Here is an 18,369-nt window from a genome sequence, read left to right as displayed (position 1 = left end):
TAACCTTTTCCAGCCTGATGAGCATCAACAACGCTTTTTCTGAGCTCCTCAGAAATCTCCTTTGTTCGTGCCATGATACACTTCCACAAACATGTGTTGTGAAGATCAGACTTTGATAGATCCCTGTTCTTTAAATAAAACAGGGTGCCCACTCACACCTGATTGTCATCCCACTGATTGAAAACCCCTGACTCTAATTTCACCTTCAAATGAACTGCTAATCCTAGAGGTTCACATACTTTTGCCACTCTCAGATATGTAATATTGGATCATTTTCCTCAGTAAATAAATGACCAAGTATAATATTTTTGTCTCATTTGTTTAACTGGGTTCTCTTTATCTACTTTTAGGACTTGTGTGAGAATCTGATGATGTTTTAGGTCATATTTATGCAGAAATATAGAAAATTCTAAAGGGTTCACAAACTTTCAAGCACCACTGTGTAAACTGCAGTTACCCGTTTTGGTGCAAGGCCAAACCTTTGAAGCCATTGGCATTTGAATGCTCACATTAGGGGACTGGAACTGCTTGAAATGTTCAATCAACAGGTGTTGGTGAAAAATGGGTGAATGGGCCTCCTCAGCCTTCACGAGCTACATTTAGCAGCAGCAATTTAAAAAGGACTCTGAAGGCACAAATTATATATAGCTTGCCGAGTTCTGCAAATTCTTATTGTGAGTACATTCATATATTCTCAAATTTGTCTCAAATCTCAAACCAAAAAAAAAAAACCCTCTTGCAACCATAAATAGCTCACTCGGTGTTCAGCATTTTTGAAAATGTCTAAAAGTGTTGATCAACTTGGTCTAGTCAAGAGCTCAAATAGTCTTTAATTTTTTAAAGGCATTTTAATAAATTCAAGTCAGGATGGCAAATCGACTTAGAGAGAGCTTGTTACCACCAAATATAGGCCTGCATTATCCTTCTCACATATATTCTGCCATGTTGCAGCAAATAATATTTTAGTTTGCATGGCTTTAAAAACTATCACCACAGGCGTGCTGTAACTCTATATTTACTCACTCAATCCCACTGCATCACTTTTTGCAATATTCTCCTGCAGGCTCCATCGGCTGAGCCCCCAAGAATCGACAGTCCTGTCCGGGAGCCTCTTTATTCCCCAGGTTCTCAATTGGTGAGTCCATAAATTTTCAGGACACTCTTTTCTCAAAATCACCATCACTTTTATATTTGCTGTCCTTTCCATAAAGGATAGATTGATCGGATTGGTGTACAGTATTGACAAGCTTTTGTCACCACTTATAACAAATGAAAAAGGGATAAATCATTCACTTCTTGTTGTTCCTTAACTCGTGCCTTTGTTGACGCATCCTTTCCTAGCCATCATTTCACCAGTCCTCATCCTCAGCCCCTGTCACACAAGGCAGGGAGACGCGATTCGTAAGTGGGCTGTCTGAGCACGACCTGCTTTTACGGCTTTCTCTGCGCTCTCTCATATCATGGTTAACGAAACTAAACGGCTCGCAAACTCGCCTTGGTGGATTAATAAGCTGCATTGGTGCTCTGCGGATAATGTGACATCTCTTATAGTTGTATGAGGATTAACAACCTGGCTGTTGTGCTGTTTCATGGCATGACAGAAAATCATTGCACTTATGCCCATGATGAAGGTCAGGACTGTAGAATAAGACGAGGGTGACAAGATGTACGAAAAAACTCGGCTACGATTTTTGGTTCTTTAATTTCTGATGGGCTCTTATACAGTTAGGTCCATATATATTGGGACACTGACACAAATTTTGTTTTTTTTTTACCTGTTTACTGAAACATATTCAAGTCATAGTTATATAATGGACATGGGCATAAAGTCCAGACTTTCAGCTTTCATTTGAGGGTATCCACATTAAAATTGGATGAAGGGTTTAGGAGTTTCAGCTCCTTAACATGTGCCACCCTGTTTTTAAAGGGACCAGAAGTAATTGGACAGTTGACTCAAAGGCTATTTCATGGGCAGGTGTGGACAATTCCTTCGTTATGTCATTCTCAATTAAGCAGATAAAAGGCCTGGAGTTGATTTGAGGTGTGGTGCTTGCATTTGGAAGATTGTGCTGTGAAGAAAACATGCGGTCAAAGGAGCTCTCCATGCAGGTGAAACAAGCCATCCTTAAGCTGCGAAAACATTAAAAACCCATCCGAGAAATTGCTACAATATTCGGAGTGGCAAAATCTACAGTTTGGTACATCCTGAGAAAGAAAGAAAGCACTGGTGAACTCATCAGTGCAAAAAGACCTGGACACTCACAGAAGACAACAGTGGTGGATGATCGCAGAATAATTTCCATGGTGAAGAGAAACCCCTTCACAACAACCAACCAAGTGAACAACACTCTTCAGGAGGTAGGCGTATCAATATCCAAATCTACCATAAAGAGAAGACTGCATGAAAGTAAATACAGAGGGTTCACTGCACGGTGCAAGAATAAAAAGGCTAGATTGGACTTTGCTAAAAAACATCTAAACAAGCCAGCACAGTTCTGGAAGAACATTCTTTGGACAGATGAAACCAAGATCAACCTCTACCAGAATGATGGAAAGAAAAAAGTATGGCGAAGGCGTGGTACAGCTCATGATCCAAAGCATACCACATCATCTGTAAAACACGGCAGAGGCAGTGTGATGGCTTGGGAATGCATGGCTGCCAGTGGCACTGGGTCACTAGTGTTTATTGATGATGTGACACAGGACAGAAGCAGCCGGATGAATTCTGAGGTATTCAGAGACATACTGTGTGCTCAAATCCAGCCAAATGCAGCCAAACTGATTGGTCGGCGTTTCATAATACAGATGGACAATGACCCAAAACATAAAGCCAAAGCAACCCAGGAGTTTATTAAAGCAAAGAAGTGGAATATTCTTGAATGGCCAAGTCAGTCACCTGATCTCAACCCAATTGAGCATGCATTTCACTTGTTAAAGACTAAACTTCAGACAGAAAGGCCTACAAACAAACAGCAACTGAAAACCGCTGCAGTAAAGGCCTGGCAGAGCATTAAAAAGGAGGAAACACAGCGTCTGGTGATGTCCATGAGTTCAAGACTTCAGGCAGTCATTGCCAACAAAGGGTTTTCAACCAAGTATTAGAAATGAACATTTTATTTACAATTATTTAATTTGTCCAGTTACTTTTGAGCCCCTGAAATGAAGGGATTGCGTTTAAAAAATGCTTTAGTTCCTCACATTTTTATGCAATCATTTTGTTCAACCCACTGAATTAAAGCTGAAAGTCTGAACTTCAGCTGCATCTGAATTGTTTTGTTCACAATTCATTGTGGTAATGCACAGAACCAAAATTAGAAAAATGTTGTCTCTGTCCAAATATTTATGGATCTAACTGTAACTCTTGACATTGTCTCTCGATGCTGCCTGTATAATGCTGGTTTGGTGATGAGGTTTTTGGGTTTGCTTGTCCAGAGAAAGGAGATCGTACTTCAGAACATGTTTCACACCATGCGTAATTTTGCTTCATTCCAGGCAAGCATTCATTTATCCTCCAACGTGACTGCCAAGGACAATTCAGCTGTGAGTGTCCAAAGAAGCCAAGATAGATTTAGGTTTATTTCATGCTCCTGGCTACGTTCATGATCATAAATCACCCGTATATGGCATTCTTCATGCTAAGAGATATCAGGATTGTGGTGTTGCTTCACTTTTATTTATTTATATCCCCCTCTTGTCCTTCTAGACCAAGCCTGGTGCCATCCAGCCTATCTCACGAGTGCGGCCTCCTTCCTCTCCCGTCACTCAGGATGGTCACAATAGTCCCAACCCTTTCCAGCATGGCCCTTCCCCCAGCAGCTTCCAGACCACTGTAAGATTCCTCACAACAGTCTGGACCACATTACAGAGACTCTGTACACCATTCCTCCACCACCTGTCGCTAAAAAGTATCCGATTAACCAAAAGACACATCTGTTGTCACCTGTCGGTTGTCATATCATGCCTCTTTTGGAAGCAACGCAATGTTGTTTGAATCACATCACATCATTTGAATCACTCGGATCTAAGGAAGCGTGTGCTGAGAGATTTAAACGCATCAAAAGCACTGACGAGCCAAAGGGAATCTCCAGACTCTTTTTATAATGTAACCACACACCTGTTTTTGCTGTAATGGGAACACTCGTCTTTGGAAATGCGTATCCTGTTAGTCAGGGCTTTCGCTCTGGGTCTTAGAGTCGTCATCTATAAATTTCAGTGCAGCTCCATCTTTTATACAGTCGCCTTTTCCGCCATCCTCCTCTCGTTTTTCTTTTTCCTCCCCATCTCTGCAGCCACAGAACACAAGTCCACTGCATGCTTTCTCGCCATGCGTTATTGCTTCTCTGTCTCTTTGTCTGTCCCACTCTGATCAGCCCTCTGACCCCTCAATTCTCAACTCCTTGGCATTTAAACCCTCTGTACAGCCTCGTGCCCCATCCCCAGACACTTGCAACGAATTTCCCATCAATATCAAGCAGGCATATAAGACGTTTGCGGCTGTGCCCCACTCCATGGCTGTGCTGGAGCCCCCACAGGTAGGGTAGAAGCTCCTTGCAGTTCTGAGCATGTCGTGGTTGTTCTGGCAACAAAGCCTTCCCATTGGAGCCCATTCTTTGAAGGCTTGTCTGCTGTTGGTCAGTGTCTTGCATGGGTCATAACATTCACATTGTGGCGTGTATAAGGGCTCTTCTGCACGGAGTACTTCTGTCCATCTGTCCATCAGTGTCGTCGTCGTGGTATTTGACAGTGTGCAGTGGTGTTCGAAAAACCTTTTCATGTAAATCCATGGATATTTTCAGCTTACTAATTTATTTTGTTGTCTGCCAACTGTTTTTTGTATCATTTTATTTGGCTTGTGGAACTTGGTCCGGCCTCCTTACCTGTTGCACTTTCTCCCTATTCTCTCTCTCTCTCTCTCTCTCTCTCTCTTTGTCAGGATCTCTATGGTCAGAGGAACAACTTTCACCCAAAGCAGACATTGCCAGAGGTATGTCTCCGTCTCCTCCTGTGTTTTTAAGACTTTTTCGGTCTCTAATCCTATGCTGTTGAACCCCACATTATGGTAAATGAACGTTGACTGTTTTCCTAAGTATCATTGTCCTCATTTTATGGTGCACTATTACCCCTTTTCCACCAAATCAGTTCCAGGGCTGGTTCGGGGCCGGTGCTGGTTCACAACTCGTTCAACTTGCGAGCCAGCTGAGAACCAGTTTGCTTTTCCATAGCTCGCGGTGCTAAGGGAAGCCACGTCATTACGTCGCTGTATACGTCAGTTACATCGCTACGTTTGCATAAACCTTGGCGCGAATATCGAAGCAAAAACAACACGGAAGAAGCAGCAGCAGCAACAACAGCAATAATAATAATAATGGATGACTTCGCTGCTGCTTCTCGTCGCTTAAAAATGGCGATCTTTCGCGGTCTTATTGTTGTTGGTCTTAACAACTCCGCACCCCCAGCTGACGTAAGCGGTTCTTTCCTCTGGCCCAGCAAAGAGCTGGTGCTAGCCTGGAACCAGTTTTTCTGGCCCCAGAGCCAGTTCTTTGTCAGTGGAAACAGAAAACCCGGTTCCAAACTAAGCACCGGCCCCGAACCAGCCCTGGAACTGCTTTGGTGGAAAAGGGGCATAAGTTGAACACTTAAGCAGAGAGGGATAGTCCAATTGTGGTACTGATGGTGTGCCTCTCATGGCTCTTTCAGCCAGAGGAGTATAATGAAGTGTTTATAGGTGAGGGTGAAGGAGGGGGCCTCAGCCCTCACCCGTCCCTCTCATCTGACCGTCGTGAGTACAGGAATCTGGCAGCTGTGCCACGCCTGTCTCGTCCTTCCCTGCAGTCTGAGGTATATGGCTTGACAGGGTCAGCATTCTGCTTGTGCCCTCTCACTCACAGCTGTACTGAATAACATGCTCTTTTTACTTCAGTGGTGGTGGGGCAGAAGTTTGTGCCACCTCAAACAAGTGGCCAAGGATGAAGAGACCTTTCCTAATTATGGGACTCTTGATGAATCATTCTGCAGGTTTATGCAGAAAAGCTGCTATTAGATTGGTGGCAGGCATGAAATCTTGTTGCAGGTGCCGGGTGGAAACCATATCAAGACCTCAGCATGTTTCACTTTTGCATGACCTTTAATTACATTCCGTATAATGGAGTTCTCTCATGACTTGCCAGTTAAAAAGCCTTGAAGATGTATAATTCTGTCATGCTGCACTTTTATACTTACGCTTTCACGGTCTTCTCCTTTGCGGTGCAAATCCTGCATTGTAGAGCGAAACCTCAAGTGATGGTTCTCGGTCTGTGTATGTTATCCTCTGCATTTCTGACTCTTGGTTATTGTGCGCTCCTTTTCTTTTTCCTTCCAGCCTCCCACGTCCTGTGGGAAACGGAGCCCAGAGCAGCGGTCTTTCAGAGACAGACAGAAGTACTTTGAGATCGATGTGAAGCAGCAGACACCAGACAACAAACCTAAACCTCGTGTTTCACTTGTAGGAGAGGATGATCTGAAAAAAATGAAGGAGGAGGAAGGTGAGTGTTTTTGTCTCGATTTCTGCTCATCACAGGTTTGTGTGAGTGTAGACCAGTAACTGAGAAGACTTATTGATATTGTGGTTATGTTGTGACCAAAGTGACATGGGTGATGTGATGCGTACAAGCATCATGTAGGACAAGTGAGGAGAATGCATTACTTTTTCACCATGATTACGTAATTATCATAGGCAACTGTCTGTATTAGCCGTTGGATTACTTGGAACAGGTGCTACGACTATATACGATCAAATATCAACATGCCTGAATGACAAAAGACTCAGCCATGGCTCTGTAGTTATAACCTAGCTAAGGTAAAGAATACAGCTCATGAACACTGAAGTTTAAAAAAAATTGTGAATTCTGAGAAAGATACTGTATGGCTAAAGCTACCAAGCTAACTAACATTATGCTAACAACTAGAGTAAACCTAGCTAAAGGAATACTGCTAAAAAAGCCATGGCCTAATGGATAGAGAAGCAGCTTTGGGACCACAAGGTTGCTGGTTGGATTCCCTGGACTAGCAGGAATGGCTGAAGTGCCCTTGAGCCAAGGCACTGCTCCCCAGGCTGCTCTGGGTATGTTGTACAGTGTTGCTTGAAAGTTTGTGAACCCTTTAGAACTTTCTATATTTCTGCATAAATATGACCTAAAACATTATCAGATTTTCACACAAGTCCTAAAAGTAGATAAAGAGAACCCAGTTAAACAAATGAGACAAAAATATTATACTTGGTCATTTATTTATTGAGGAAAATGATCCAATATTACATACGTTAGTGGCAAAAGTATGTGAACCTTTGCTTTCAGTATCTGGTGTGACCCCCTTGTGCAGCAATAACTGCAACTAAACATTTGCGGTTCCGGCTTGGAGGAATTTTAGCCCGTTCCTCCGTACAGAACAGCTTCAACTCTGGGATGTTGGTGGGTTTCCTCACATGAACTGCTCACTTCAGGTCCTTCCACAACATTTCCATTGGATTAAGGTCAGGACTTTGACTTGGCCATTTCAAAAAATTAACTTTATTCTTCTTTAACCATTCTTTGGTAGAACGACTTGTGTGCTTAGGGTCGTTGTCTTGCTGCATGACCCACCTTCTCTTGAGATTCAGTTCATGGACAGATGTCCTGACATTTTCCTTTAGAATTCACTGGTATAATTCAGAATTCATTGCTCCATCAACGATGGCAAGCCGTCCTGGCCCAGATGCAGCAAAACAGGCCCAAACCATGATACTACCACCACCATGTTTCACAGACGGGATAAGGTTCTTAACACTTCTCATTTAAACCAAAAAGTTCTATTTTGGTCTCATCCGTCCACAAAACATTTTTCCAATAGCCTTCTGGCTTGTCCAGTTTGTGATCTTTAGCAAGCTGCAGACAAGCAGCAATGTTCTTTTTAGGGAACAGTGGCTTTCTCCTTGCAACCCTGCCATGCACACCATTGTTGTTCAGTGTTCTCCTGATGGTGGACTCATGAACATTAACATTAGCCAATGTGAGAGAGGCCTTCAGTTGCTTAGAAGTTACCCTGGGGTCCTTTGTGACCTTAGCGACTATTACACGCCTTGCTCTTGGAGTGATCTTTGTTGGTCGACCACTCCTGGGGAGGGTAACAATGGTCTTGAATTTCCTCCATTTGTACACAATCTGTCTGACTGTGGATTGGTGGAGTCCAAACTCTTTAGAGATGGTTTTGTAACCTTTTCCAGCCTGATGAGCATCAACAACGCTTTTTCTGAGGTCCTCAGAAATCTCCTTTGTTCGTGCCATGATACACTTCCACAAACATGTGTTGTGAAGCTCAGACTTTGATAGATCCCTGTTCTTTAAATAAAACAGGATGCCCACTCACACCTGATTGTCATCCCATTGATTGAAAACACCTGAGTCTAATTTCACCTTCAAATTAACTGCTAATCCTAGAGGTTCACATACTTTTGCCACTCAGAGATGTGTAATATTGGATGGTTTTCCTCGATAAATAAATGACCAAGTATAATATTTTTGTCTCATTTGTTTAACTGGGTTCTCTTTATCTACTTTTAGGACTTGTGTGAAAATCTGATGTTGTTTTAGGTCATATTTATGCAGAAATATAGAAAATTCTAAAGGGTTCACAAACTTTCAAGCACCACTGTACATCGCTCTGGATAAGCGCTTCTGCCAAACGCCTCTAATGTAATATAAACTTCATATATGCAAATGAAGAAATAAAACGTGGGTCTGAAAAGTGAGGAAGTGTCTTGTTCTCAGAGTGATCTGTTTAGACTCTGCTTCTTCTCTGTTTATATGCATTGGCACAACTTGGCTCACTGATGCATCAGTGAGGTCCAAGTGCAGGGCTACAGATAAAGCTAAACAGCTTTTTGAGCCAAGTACTTGAATTAACTGTGTATATTGGCAACATTATGTTTGAATGCGATTTAGAGAAATGTGAACGCCGTTCTGATTCCACAGCCAAGAGAATCGAGCAGAGAGCACGGGAGTATCTGATGGATGAGGATGAGGAGGACGAAGAGGAAGATTTGGCAAAGCAGGTGGCGCAGATGAAGGCCCAGGGCAAGGTGATTCTGGATGGGGTAGAGTACAAGGTTGAGTCTGTCAGCGGCCCCTCGTCCACTCCTCCCAGGCAATGTGCCACACCTCCAAACTACAGTGCCACACCATCCAGCTACTGTGGCAGCTCAGGGTAGGACACTCCTTTCACTGTGGGGTGTGGGTTTTTTTGTAAATAGCTTACTTAATAGATCGTTGTTTCCTTGGGCAATTAAAGGGCTACTTTCACATACTGTCGCATACTGTTAGTTTTGTTTACACCCATATTCTCTCGCTGGCTGTAGCTCCTGCTAGTCACTGTGTAGTCCGACCTCTTTCATGCCTAAAGCTGGGGCATGTTTACAGTTATCAGATCAGGGCTGTGGTTTAATGTGTACAAATTTCCTGACACAGCGTTGAATGTGAATTCCAGGTCTGTCAGGGAGTCTCAGTTGTTCGGAAGTATATCATTAATGGAGGGTTGCGTTTTGTTTTTTTTTTATATATAAACTGTCGCATTACAACTGGTATCATTTCCTTTTGGTGACACGTTTTGTAGGACTTCCTCTGTAGATGGTCGGGGTGATTCCCAGCGCAACTCTATGGAGGATAGCTTCAGACTGGAGCAGAGACCCAACTCCATGACTGGGTAGCTAAAGGATCATTTGCATTTTTATCGATCTATGGTCTTGCATGTTCCTTTGACATATTCATTACATGCGTGTGCAGTCTGATCCCTGTGTACCCCGGCGAGTCTGCAGCTCCCATCCGTACTGCCAAGGCTGAACGCCGGCACCAGGAGAGGCTGCGTGTGCAGAGCCCAGAGCTCAGTGTGGTTCCAGACAAGGATCTTTCTCCTGCAGAGAAACGCGCACTAGAGGCAGAGAAGAGAGCCATGTGGAGGGCAGCCAGGTACAGCAGCAAGCACCGTAGCACATGTAAATCCCAGGGATAAGGAATATGTTTATAGCTCCGAAATCATGACCCAGAGATCCATGTAGTTTTTATTGTTGTGTCTGTTGGTGTTCCCCGTGTTATTTATCAGCATCTAGAGTTTTCACAACTTAGCTTGTGGCTGAATCTGTTTATCTGACCCTTCGTTCTTATCTTAAACTGTGCCTCCCGTTTTCATGTGTTGTCTTCCACGTTCATTTTGTCCATGCTCAGGGTTTCCAAAGACACACTGAAAAATGTCACGCAACAGCAAATGTTCTTTCATGAGCACAGAGTGTATTAAGTCAAACATTCAAAAGTTCTGTGGTGTGCTTCACAATTGGAATTGAGGCTAAGAAGTTGCATTACAATAACATCAAAGTTTGTGTCTAGTTCGCTTTCATCGAAGTCATGTAGTCTAATTCGAATCTCTCAACTTTTGATTTTGCAGTCTTCAAAAATAAATAAATAAATACACACACAACCCCAATTCCAAAAAAGTTGGGAGACACTGTAAAACAACAGTAAAATCAGAATGCGGTAATTTGCAAATCATGGAAACCCTATATTACATTGAAAATAGTACAAAGACATCATATCAAATGTTGAAACTGAGAAATTTTGTTGTTTTTTGAAAAATATCTGCTCATTTTGAATTTGATGTCAGCAACACGTTTCAGAAAACTTGGGACAGGGACAACAAAAGACTGAAAAAGTTGTGTAATGCTAAAAAAAGTAATTAGGTTAATTGGCAACAGGTCAGTAAAATGATTGGGTATAAAAAGAGCATCCCAGAGAGGCGGAGTCTCTCAGAAGTAAAGATGGGGAGGGGTTCACTGCTCTGTGAAAGACTGCGTGGGCAAACAGTGCAACAATTTAAGAATAACGTTCCTCAGTGTAAAATTCAAAGAATTTGGGGATCATATCATCTCTGGTACATAATATCATTAAAAGCTTCAGAGAATCTGGAGAAATCTCTGTATGCATGAGACAAGGCTGAAAACTGACATTGGATGCCTGTGATCTTCAGGCCTTCAGGAGACACTGCATTAAAAGCAGATGCGTGTCTGTAGTGGAAATCACTGGATGGGCTCAGGGACACTTCAGAAAACCATCATCTGTGAAAACAGTTCATTTCTGCATCTACTAATGCAAGTTAAAACTAGATATAAACAATATCCAGAAACACAGCTACCTTCTCTGGGCCTGAGCTCTTTTATGATGGACTGAGGCGAAGTGGAAAATTGTCCCGAGGTCTGACGAATCGAAATCTGAAATTCTTTTTAGAAATCTTGGACATCACGTCCTCCAGGCTAAAGTGGAGAGGGACCATCCGGCTTGTTATCAGTGCACAGTTCAAAAGCCAGCATCTGTGATGGTATGAGGGTGCATTAATGTACGTGACATTGGGTAGCTTGCACATCTTGGAAGGCATCATGAATGCTGAATGAGATATACATGTTTCAGAGCAACATGCTGCCGTCCAGACAAAATCTTTTTCAGGGAAGGCCTTCTTTCTTTCAGCAAGGCAATACCAAACTGCTTTCTGCACATAATATTAAAACTGCATGGCTCTGTAGTAAGAGAGTCCGGGTGCTAAACTGGCCTGCCTGCAGTCCAGGTCTGTCTCCCATTTAAAACATTTGGCGCATTATGAACTGCAAAATATGACACAGGAGACCCAAACTGTTGAGCAACTGAAATTGTGTTTCTTGCAAAAATGGGACAACATTTCTCTTTCAAAACTCCAGCAATTGGTCTCCTCAGTTCCCAAACGTTTACAGAGTGTTGTTAAAAGTAGAGGTGATGCAACACAGTGGTAGACATGCCCCTGTCCCAACTTTTTTGAAATGTGTTGCTGACATCAAATTCAAAATGAGCACATATTTTTCAAAAAACAGTGAAATTTCTCAGTTTCAACATGTGATCTGCTGTCTTTGTACTATTTTCAAAGAAATGTAGGGTTTCCATGATTTGCAAATTATCACATTTTTGTTTTTATTTACAGTTTACAGTGTCCCAACTTTTTTGGAATCGGTATATATATATATATATATATATATATATATATATATATATATATATATATATATATATGTGTGTGTGTGTGTGTATTGAGGTATTTCACCTGACGTCACAGGGTCACGTGACGCCCCGGTGTCCACCATTTTGGACGGCAAGCTAGCTAATGTCAACAACAGTAGCTAGTATGTTACTGTAGCAATATTTACGTTCAGTCATTTGGATGACTGTTAAAACCTTTCAGTCTCAAGTTTTTCCTTTACTGGATTTACTAGTTTACTGAGCTAGCGCGCGATGGCTCCCGGCTCGGCCGGAGAGCGCGCGATGGCTCCCGGCTCGGCCGGAGAGCGCGCGATGGCTCCCGGCTCGGCCGGAGAGCGCGCGATGGCTCCCGGCTCGGCCGGAGAGCGCGCGATGGCTCCCGGCTCGGCCGGAGAGCGCGCGATGGCTCCCGGCCCGGCCGGAGAGCGCGCGATGGCTCCCGGTTTGGCCGAGCGCGCTAGCTCAGTAAACTAGTAAATCCAGTAAAGGAAAAACTTGAGACTGAAAGGTTTTAACATTCATCCAAATGACTGAACGTAAATATTGCTACAGTAACATACTAGCTACTATGTTGTTGACATTAGCTAGTGCTAACAGCTAGTTGCTAGTACACTGCTACAACACAGACACCGACCCTAATAATACAGTTCTTGGTCATTGCCTGGTAACAGCAAATTTATAACGGGCCATGTCTCAACAGACTAAGAAGTTATTTCAATGACATTTAATAACATTTTGTTTATCCTGAGGACCAAAAGTAAATGAAAATGTGAACAAACCTTAGCTGTAATCAGATGGCGACCACCGGCTCCAGGGACGACCCGCTGATGTAGGCATGTTACCCAGCCTGACACAAAATATTTGTAGGCATCCAAACTCTTATACGCTTTCAGATCAATACCTGTGTATGGCGATGGGTTTTTAACGACATAGGTATACAGATCATGTGGGCCGAAGTCAGGTAAAGACGAGGGCTTCGTGTACTTCCGTACGTCAGTGAACAATCCTGGTGGAAGCAGGTAAACGTCGTTCTCTAAGCCTGCTAACCTCAATTTTTGCAAATACCTCTCCCTCTGCTCGCCCTGTAAATGCCCTACGTCGCTGGATAGTGAAGGTGTTTTCTGCATCTCGCTCCTTTTTCTTTTATGTTTTTCGTTTGTCGCCTTCCTCGCATTCAAACTGATTCGAGCCGTGCCGTCCAAAATGGCAGCATCACATGACTTGGTCACGTGAGTGAAATACCTCAATATATATATGTGTGTGTATATATGTGTGTGTGTGTGTGTATATATATGTGTGTGTGTATATATATATATATATATATATATATATATATATATGTATATGTGTGTGTGTGTGTGTTATTTACCAGCTGGGAGGTCCATATCATGAAATACCATAACCAATGTCTTGAAAGTACTGAGCGAGGCCCTCTGGGCCGAGGTCACAGTATTTCACCATACTGACCAACCTTAAGCTGGTAAATAATATATTTTTTCTTTACCAAATTCTAACAGAAAACGAGAGCGCCCGAAAGGGAAAACCGAGCCGTGCCGCCATTTTGAATCCTCATTCATGGCTGTAATGCAAATGGCTTCCTCCTCGGTATACGAGTGCACTTCCATGGCAGGAAAAAAAAACATTTTGCCACCTATGTAGTCCCCTATTTATACAAATAGGAGTTATTCAGGATTCAGCCATGTTTTTGCTCGACTTTAGCAAGTTACAGGTTTTTAGCTTTCTCCTGAAATGTTTTCTTTAATTTTGTCTTCCTCAAAGTAGTAAAACTCGCTTTCGCTGTGAACACTGGTGTTATCGCTATCCATGCTGTAAAATTAATGCTATTTTGAATCCTCATTCACGGCTGTAATGCAAATGGCTTCCTCCTCAGTATACAAGTGCACTTCCATGGCAAGAAAAAAAAAAACTACATTTTGCCACCTATGTAGTCCCCTATTTATACAAATAGGAGTTATTCAGGATTCAGCCATGTTTTTGCTCGGCGTTAGCAACAGTTAGAGGTTTTTTGCTTTGTCCTGAAATGTTTTCTTTTATTTCTTCTTCCTCAGGGTAGTAAAACTCGCTTTCATTGTGAACACTGTCGTTATCGCTATCCATGCTGTAAAATTAATGCTATTCTCCTGAGAAATGCTGGCAAAAATTTATAAGATTTTTGATAATCTTATTAAAAAAAAAAGATAAATGTTGACAAAAAATGATACTATGTTTGTTGTTGTTGTGAACGAGCAAGTTGCCAGAGGTCCGTAACTGGGGTCCGTATCGTAGGATACAAACCCGCTCGCCAGCCAATCAGAGCGCAGGATTTGGACCGCGAAAAAAATAAATTCAATTATGTCTTTGACCAAATTGTTCTGACTTCATTGAAGGAATGTTATTATCTAGTGTAAATAATCAAAGGAAAAAAAACTCAACATGCATTAAAAACATGAAATTAGCTCAAGCAAACTTCACTTTTTTTTCATGAGTACATCAAACTGGTCTTTTTGTCTTAGTAGAAGAGCGAGCTGTAAGGAAGGAAGGATGAAGCTAGTTGAATTCATGCATACGCAGTACAGCTCAGTTTTATTCCGGCCAACATAACCATCCCTGCGACAATTGTAACTTAAAATCCCTACTGTCTTTGGAAGGGAAAGATATTTATCAGTCACTGGTTAAACACTTGGTAATTCTTATTTCACTAAACTTGGCAGGATTCTTTGTTATATGTCAGTAGTACGCATATTGTAATTTCGTTCAATTCGGTCACGTTTTACCAGAGTTACAGCCCTTGATTAACAAAATTATAAGTTGACAATTTCATGAGTGTGTTTTCCTTCTGAAATCAACTCCTCTCACAATTTGTGGACGAATTTCACCAAACTTAGCAAAAAGCATTGCTATATGTCAGGACTAAGCATATTGTTGTTCAATTTGGTCGCATTTTACCAGAGTTACAGCCTTTTGATTAACAGCCTTGTACTTTTATAGTTTCATGAAGGTGTGCTCGCCTTCTGAAATCAACTCCTCTCATAATTTTTGGCCAAATTTTTCGAAGCTTGGCAAAAGGCCTTGTTCTATGACGGTAATACGCGTATTGCAATTTAATTTAATTTCTGAAAATTTGGCCAGAGTTTTGACCCTTGATTAATTAACTTGTACTTTGACAATTTCATGAGGGTGTACGTTTTTCTGAAATCAACTCCTCTCACAATTTGCAGAGGAATTTCACCAAACTTGGCAAAAGGCTTCATTATATGGCAGTTATACGCATATTGAAATTTCGTTTAATTTGGGCAAATTTTACCAGAGTTACGCCCTTGATTATGAACAAGCTTGTACTTTGACAGTTTCATCAAGGTGTGCTTGCCTTCTGAAATCACTTCCCTCACAATTTTTGGAGGAATTTCATGTAATTTGGCAAAAGGTTTTTATCCCCCACTAGAGATGTTAACCGATGACCGTTTGACCGGTGGTTGACCGAATCAACGTCAATCGGTTAATTTTTTTTGGTTGTCGGTTAAAAAAAAAATAAATCGTTTTGAAGCTGCCGATTTTGGAGCGGACAGCTGACAAATCAGAAACACCCATTCAGTCATGTCCTGCCCCAGTTAAAGACAGCTGACAAATCAGAAACACCCATTCAGTCATGTCCCGCCCCAGTTAAAGACAGCTGACAAATCAGAAACACCCATTCAGTCATGTCCTGCCCCAGTTAAAGACAGCTGACAAATCAGAAACACCCATTCAGTCATGTCCCGCCCAGCTGCCACTCGGTGAAAGAAAAGTGTAGACACAGGCTTTTTAGCTTACAAATTACTATTTTTTTTTTTAATTATTAGAAGGCACATGGAGTTTAGTCCTGCCTTGGCCAGTGCATTCTGAAAGTATGTTTCGGTCTGTAGCCAACAATGCATGTTATTGCAGATCATATCTCTCCACACAAACTAAAGGCGCAGATGCAGACTTCTTTTTTTTTTTTTAATCGCGCAGATCCGTTTGTTTTTTTTTGGGGGGGGGGGGGGGGGGGGGTGCGTTGGAGTGTCCGATTGTAATTTCAAGGTGGATTCTGTATTCAGGGATGTGATTTTTCCGCGAATTCGCGGAATTCCGCTTTTTTCACCTCAAAACTTGAAAAAAAAATGTTTCCGATTTTTCCCTCAAATCCACATTCGTATCCTATTCATTCCGACTTTGTTTGAAAGATGGCAGCCTCGGATTTGCATCTTTACGCCTCGATCACGGAGGCTGCCATCTTTCAACTCTTTGTTTGAAGCGAGCGCATTCATTGGTTGTTACAGAGCGATGGGCCAATCATGTACCTCGTTTCATTTCATTGACGCAATTACGTCATTGAGATGAAACGAGGTACGTGATTGGCCCATCGCTCTGTAACAACCAATGAACGCGCTTGTTAGATAGCTGTACGTAAGCTCGCTTCAAACAGAGTTGAAAGATGGCAGCCTCCGTGATCGAGCGTAAAGATGCAAATCGAGTTAAAGAAATCGACAGAATAGTGAAAAACAAGTTCTGCTGGGAATGGTTGGAGAAAGAGGCTGCTACAGACGTTGGACATGAGACTGTGAGACATTTGTTCAGCGATTTCGTTCTTTGGGGAGAGGGCAGAGGTCTCTGGCTGTCAAGTTTGGGGATACTGGGACCTCCCTTGCCCGAACTACGAGTGACCAAAGTCGGGCTGGAGCCCGGGATAGAAACGAAACCTAAGCGGAGCGCCGCGACTCGCCTCGGGGCGAATTACGTCCCAAGGCGCGGGGCTAGCGGGCCCTGCCGCGCTGGTTCTTTGGGGTGAGAGAGCGCGCAAGAGAGAGAGAGCGCGCGAGAGAGAGCGCGCGAGTGAGAGAGTGAGCGAGTGTGAGTGTGTGAGAGTGAGCGAGTGTGTGTCAGAGTTGCATGTTGACCATTAAATTGGCTTGAATTTGTTAATCATGACAAGTTTTTTCTTGTGTGTTTGCTTGCCATTTTAGTACAATTTTTAAGTCAGAAAACCCCAAAACCCAGGAGCTTCAGGGGGCTTCCCCCCTTGTCCCCCCACCAGGGTGCTGCCCTGGACCAGCTGGGGGCCTGCGGCCCCCAGACCCCCGGCTAAAATTTTCAGATAATTTCACCAGCCCCAAATCACATCCCTGTGTATTAAAATTGCTAAATAGGCGGGTGCCGTTGCAGTCCATGAGGCGTGGGGGGTGTGAAAGAAGGGCAGTGGATCGGGGGGCTGCGCGCGTTTGCGCGGAAGCTGCGCAATCAGTAGATCAGAATGCGCACATTAAATTTTGCGCGGGCGCGCGGCTTTCTGATTTGCTGTTTTCTTCTCGTGCTTGTACTTCCTGTGTTTCGTGGACTGTGGCGGCATTTGCTTATGTGCAGAATTTGCTTTGATGAAGTTGTGGTCGGACGCCCCCCCCGGGAAAGGAAGGTCAGATCTGCGCGATTCAGCCGTGGAGAGGGCGGCATCCGCCAAAAGGCACGCCGTTTGCATCCCTGTCCAATTCTAGAATTTTAAACTCATAGGTTAACCGACTTTAACCGGCTAGTGAGGCTCGGTGGTCGGTCAAGATTTTTTTTTGTTTTCGCCATCCCTATCCCCCACTGGCCGAAAGGCCCGAAGGGGGATTATGTCGTGGCGATGTCCGTCCTGGGAAGGGTACTCTCTTTCTGAAATCAACTCCTCTCACAATTTTTGGAGGAATTTCACGAAACTTGGCAGGATTCTTTGTTGTATGTCAGTAATACACATTGTAATTTTGTTCAATTCAGTCGCATTTTACCAGAGTTATGGCATAGCTACCAGCGGAGGAGATTGTGCTCTCAGAGCACTCTTGTATGTTCATGATTTTATGAACGATGACTCAAAAACAAAGTTCTCCTTTACCCTTTCACCTAAATTGAAGAAAGATCAATTGGTAGAAACGTTCTCATGGCTCTAAACTGATTACTGTTTGTATCTCAAGTGATGTTTCACCCCTGAAGTAACAAAATTTGAGTGGAGACTAAAGTATCAATTATGGTCTCTTTTTTTTTTTTTTTTAATGGAGCACTTAGTCAAGGTAATCACCATCAGCTATAATTAGTGCGAGTGCTTTAGTGATTGAATTCAGAGTACACTTTTTACAGATGTGTCTTTGGCAACCTGGGCATTGGAGTACCTGTGTTAACTTAACTTACCCTTTTGATTGTTACTGTGTGTCGTAGTATTTTACCTTCCATCTGTACCCTGTTCTTCTCTTTTCCTTTCTCTTTGTGCATTTTTCCTGTATGTTATCTCTCCTCTCCTGCTCCTGCTTTCCAACTGTCTGGT

General features: G+C 42.8%; 1 protein-coding gene across 15 annotated transcripts in view; it reads left to right on the top strand.

Moving 5' to 3' along the window:
* The window catches only part of scrib (scribble planar cell polarity protein), a 269,195-nt gene that overhangs the window by 234,252 nt on the left and 16,574 nt on the right, over positions 1-18,369 (top strand). For 8 of the 15 annotated variants that reach the window (XM_060931763.1, XM_060931798.1, XM_060931772.1 and 5 more), the window contains 10 exons: positions 1,064-1,135; positions 1,342-1,401; positions 3,493-3,540; positions 3,704-3,829; positions 4,934-4,984; positions 5,698-5,838; positions 6,359-6,521; positions 8,985-9,216; positions 9,622-9,711; positions 9,792-9,974. In XM_060931763.1, coding sequence (XP_060787746.1) covers positions 1,064-1,135; positions 1,342-1,401; positions 3,493-3,540; positions 3,704-3,829; positions 4,934-4,984; positions 5,698-5,838; positions 6,359-6,521; positions 8,985-9,216; positions 9,622-9,711; positions 9,792-9,974 — 1,166 coding nt within the window. The remainder of the gene's footprint in view (positions 1-1,063; positions 1,136-1,341; positions 1,402-3,492; positions 3,541-3,703; positions 3,830-4,933; positions 4,985-5,697; positions 5,839-6,358; positions 6,522-8,984; positions 9,217-9,621; positions 9,712-9,791; positions 9,975-18,369) is intronic. The other 7 variants (XM_060931789.1, XM_060931781.1, XM_060931836.1 and 4 more) reach the window with 6 other exon arrangements.

This window comes from Neoarius graeffei, chromosome 1 (assembly GCF_027579695.1).
Source record: "Neoarius graeffei isolate fNeoGra1 chromosome 1, fNeoGra1.pri, whole genome shotgun sequence".
Classification (NCBI taxonomy): Eukaryota; Metazoa; Chordata; class Actinopteri; order Siluriformes; family Ariidae; genus Neoarius; species Neoarius graeffei.
This window is presented reverse-complemented; position numbering and strand designations above follow the sequence as displayed.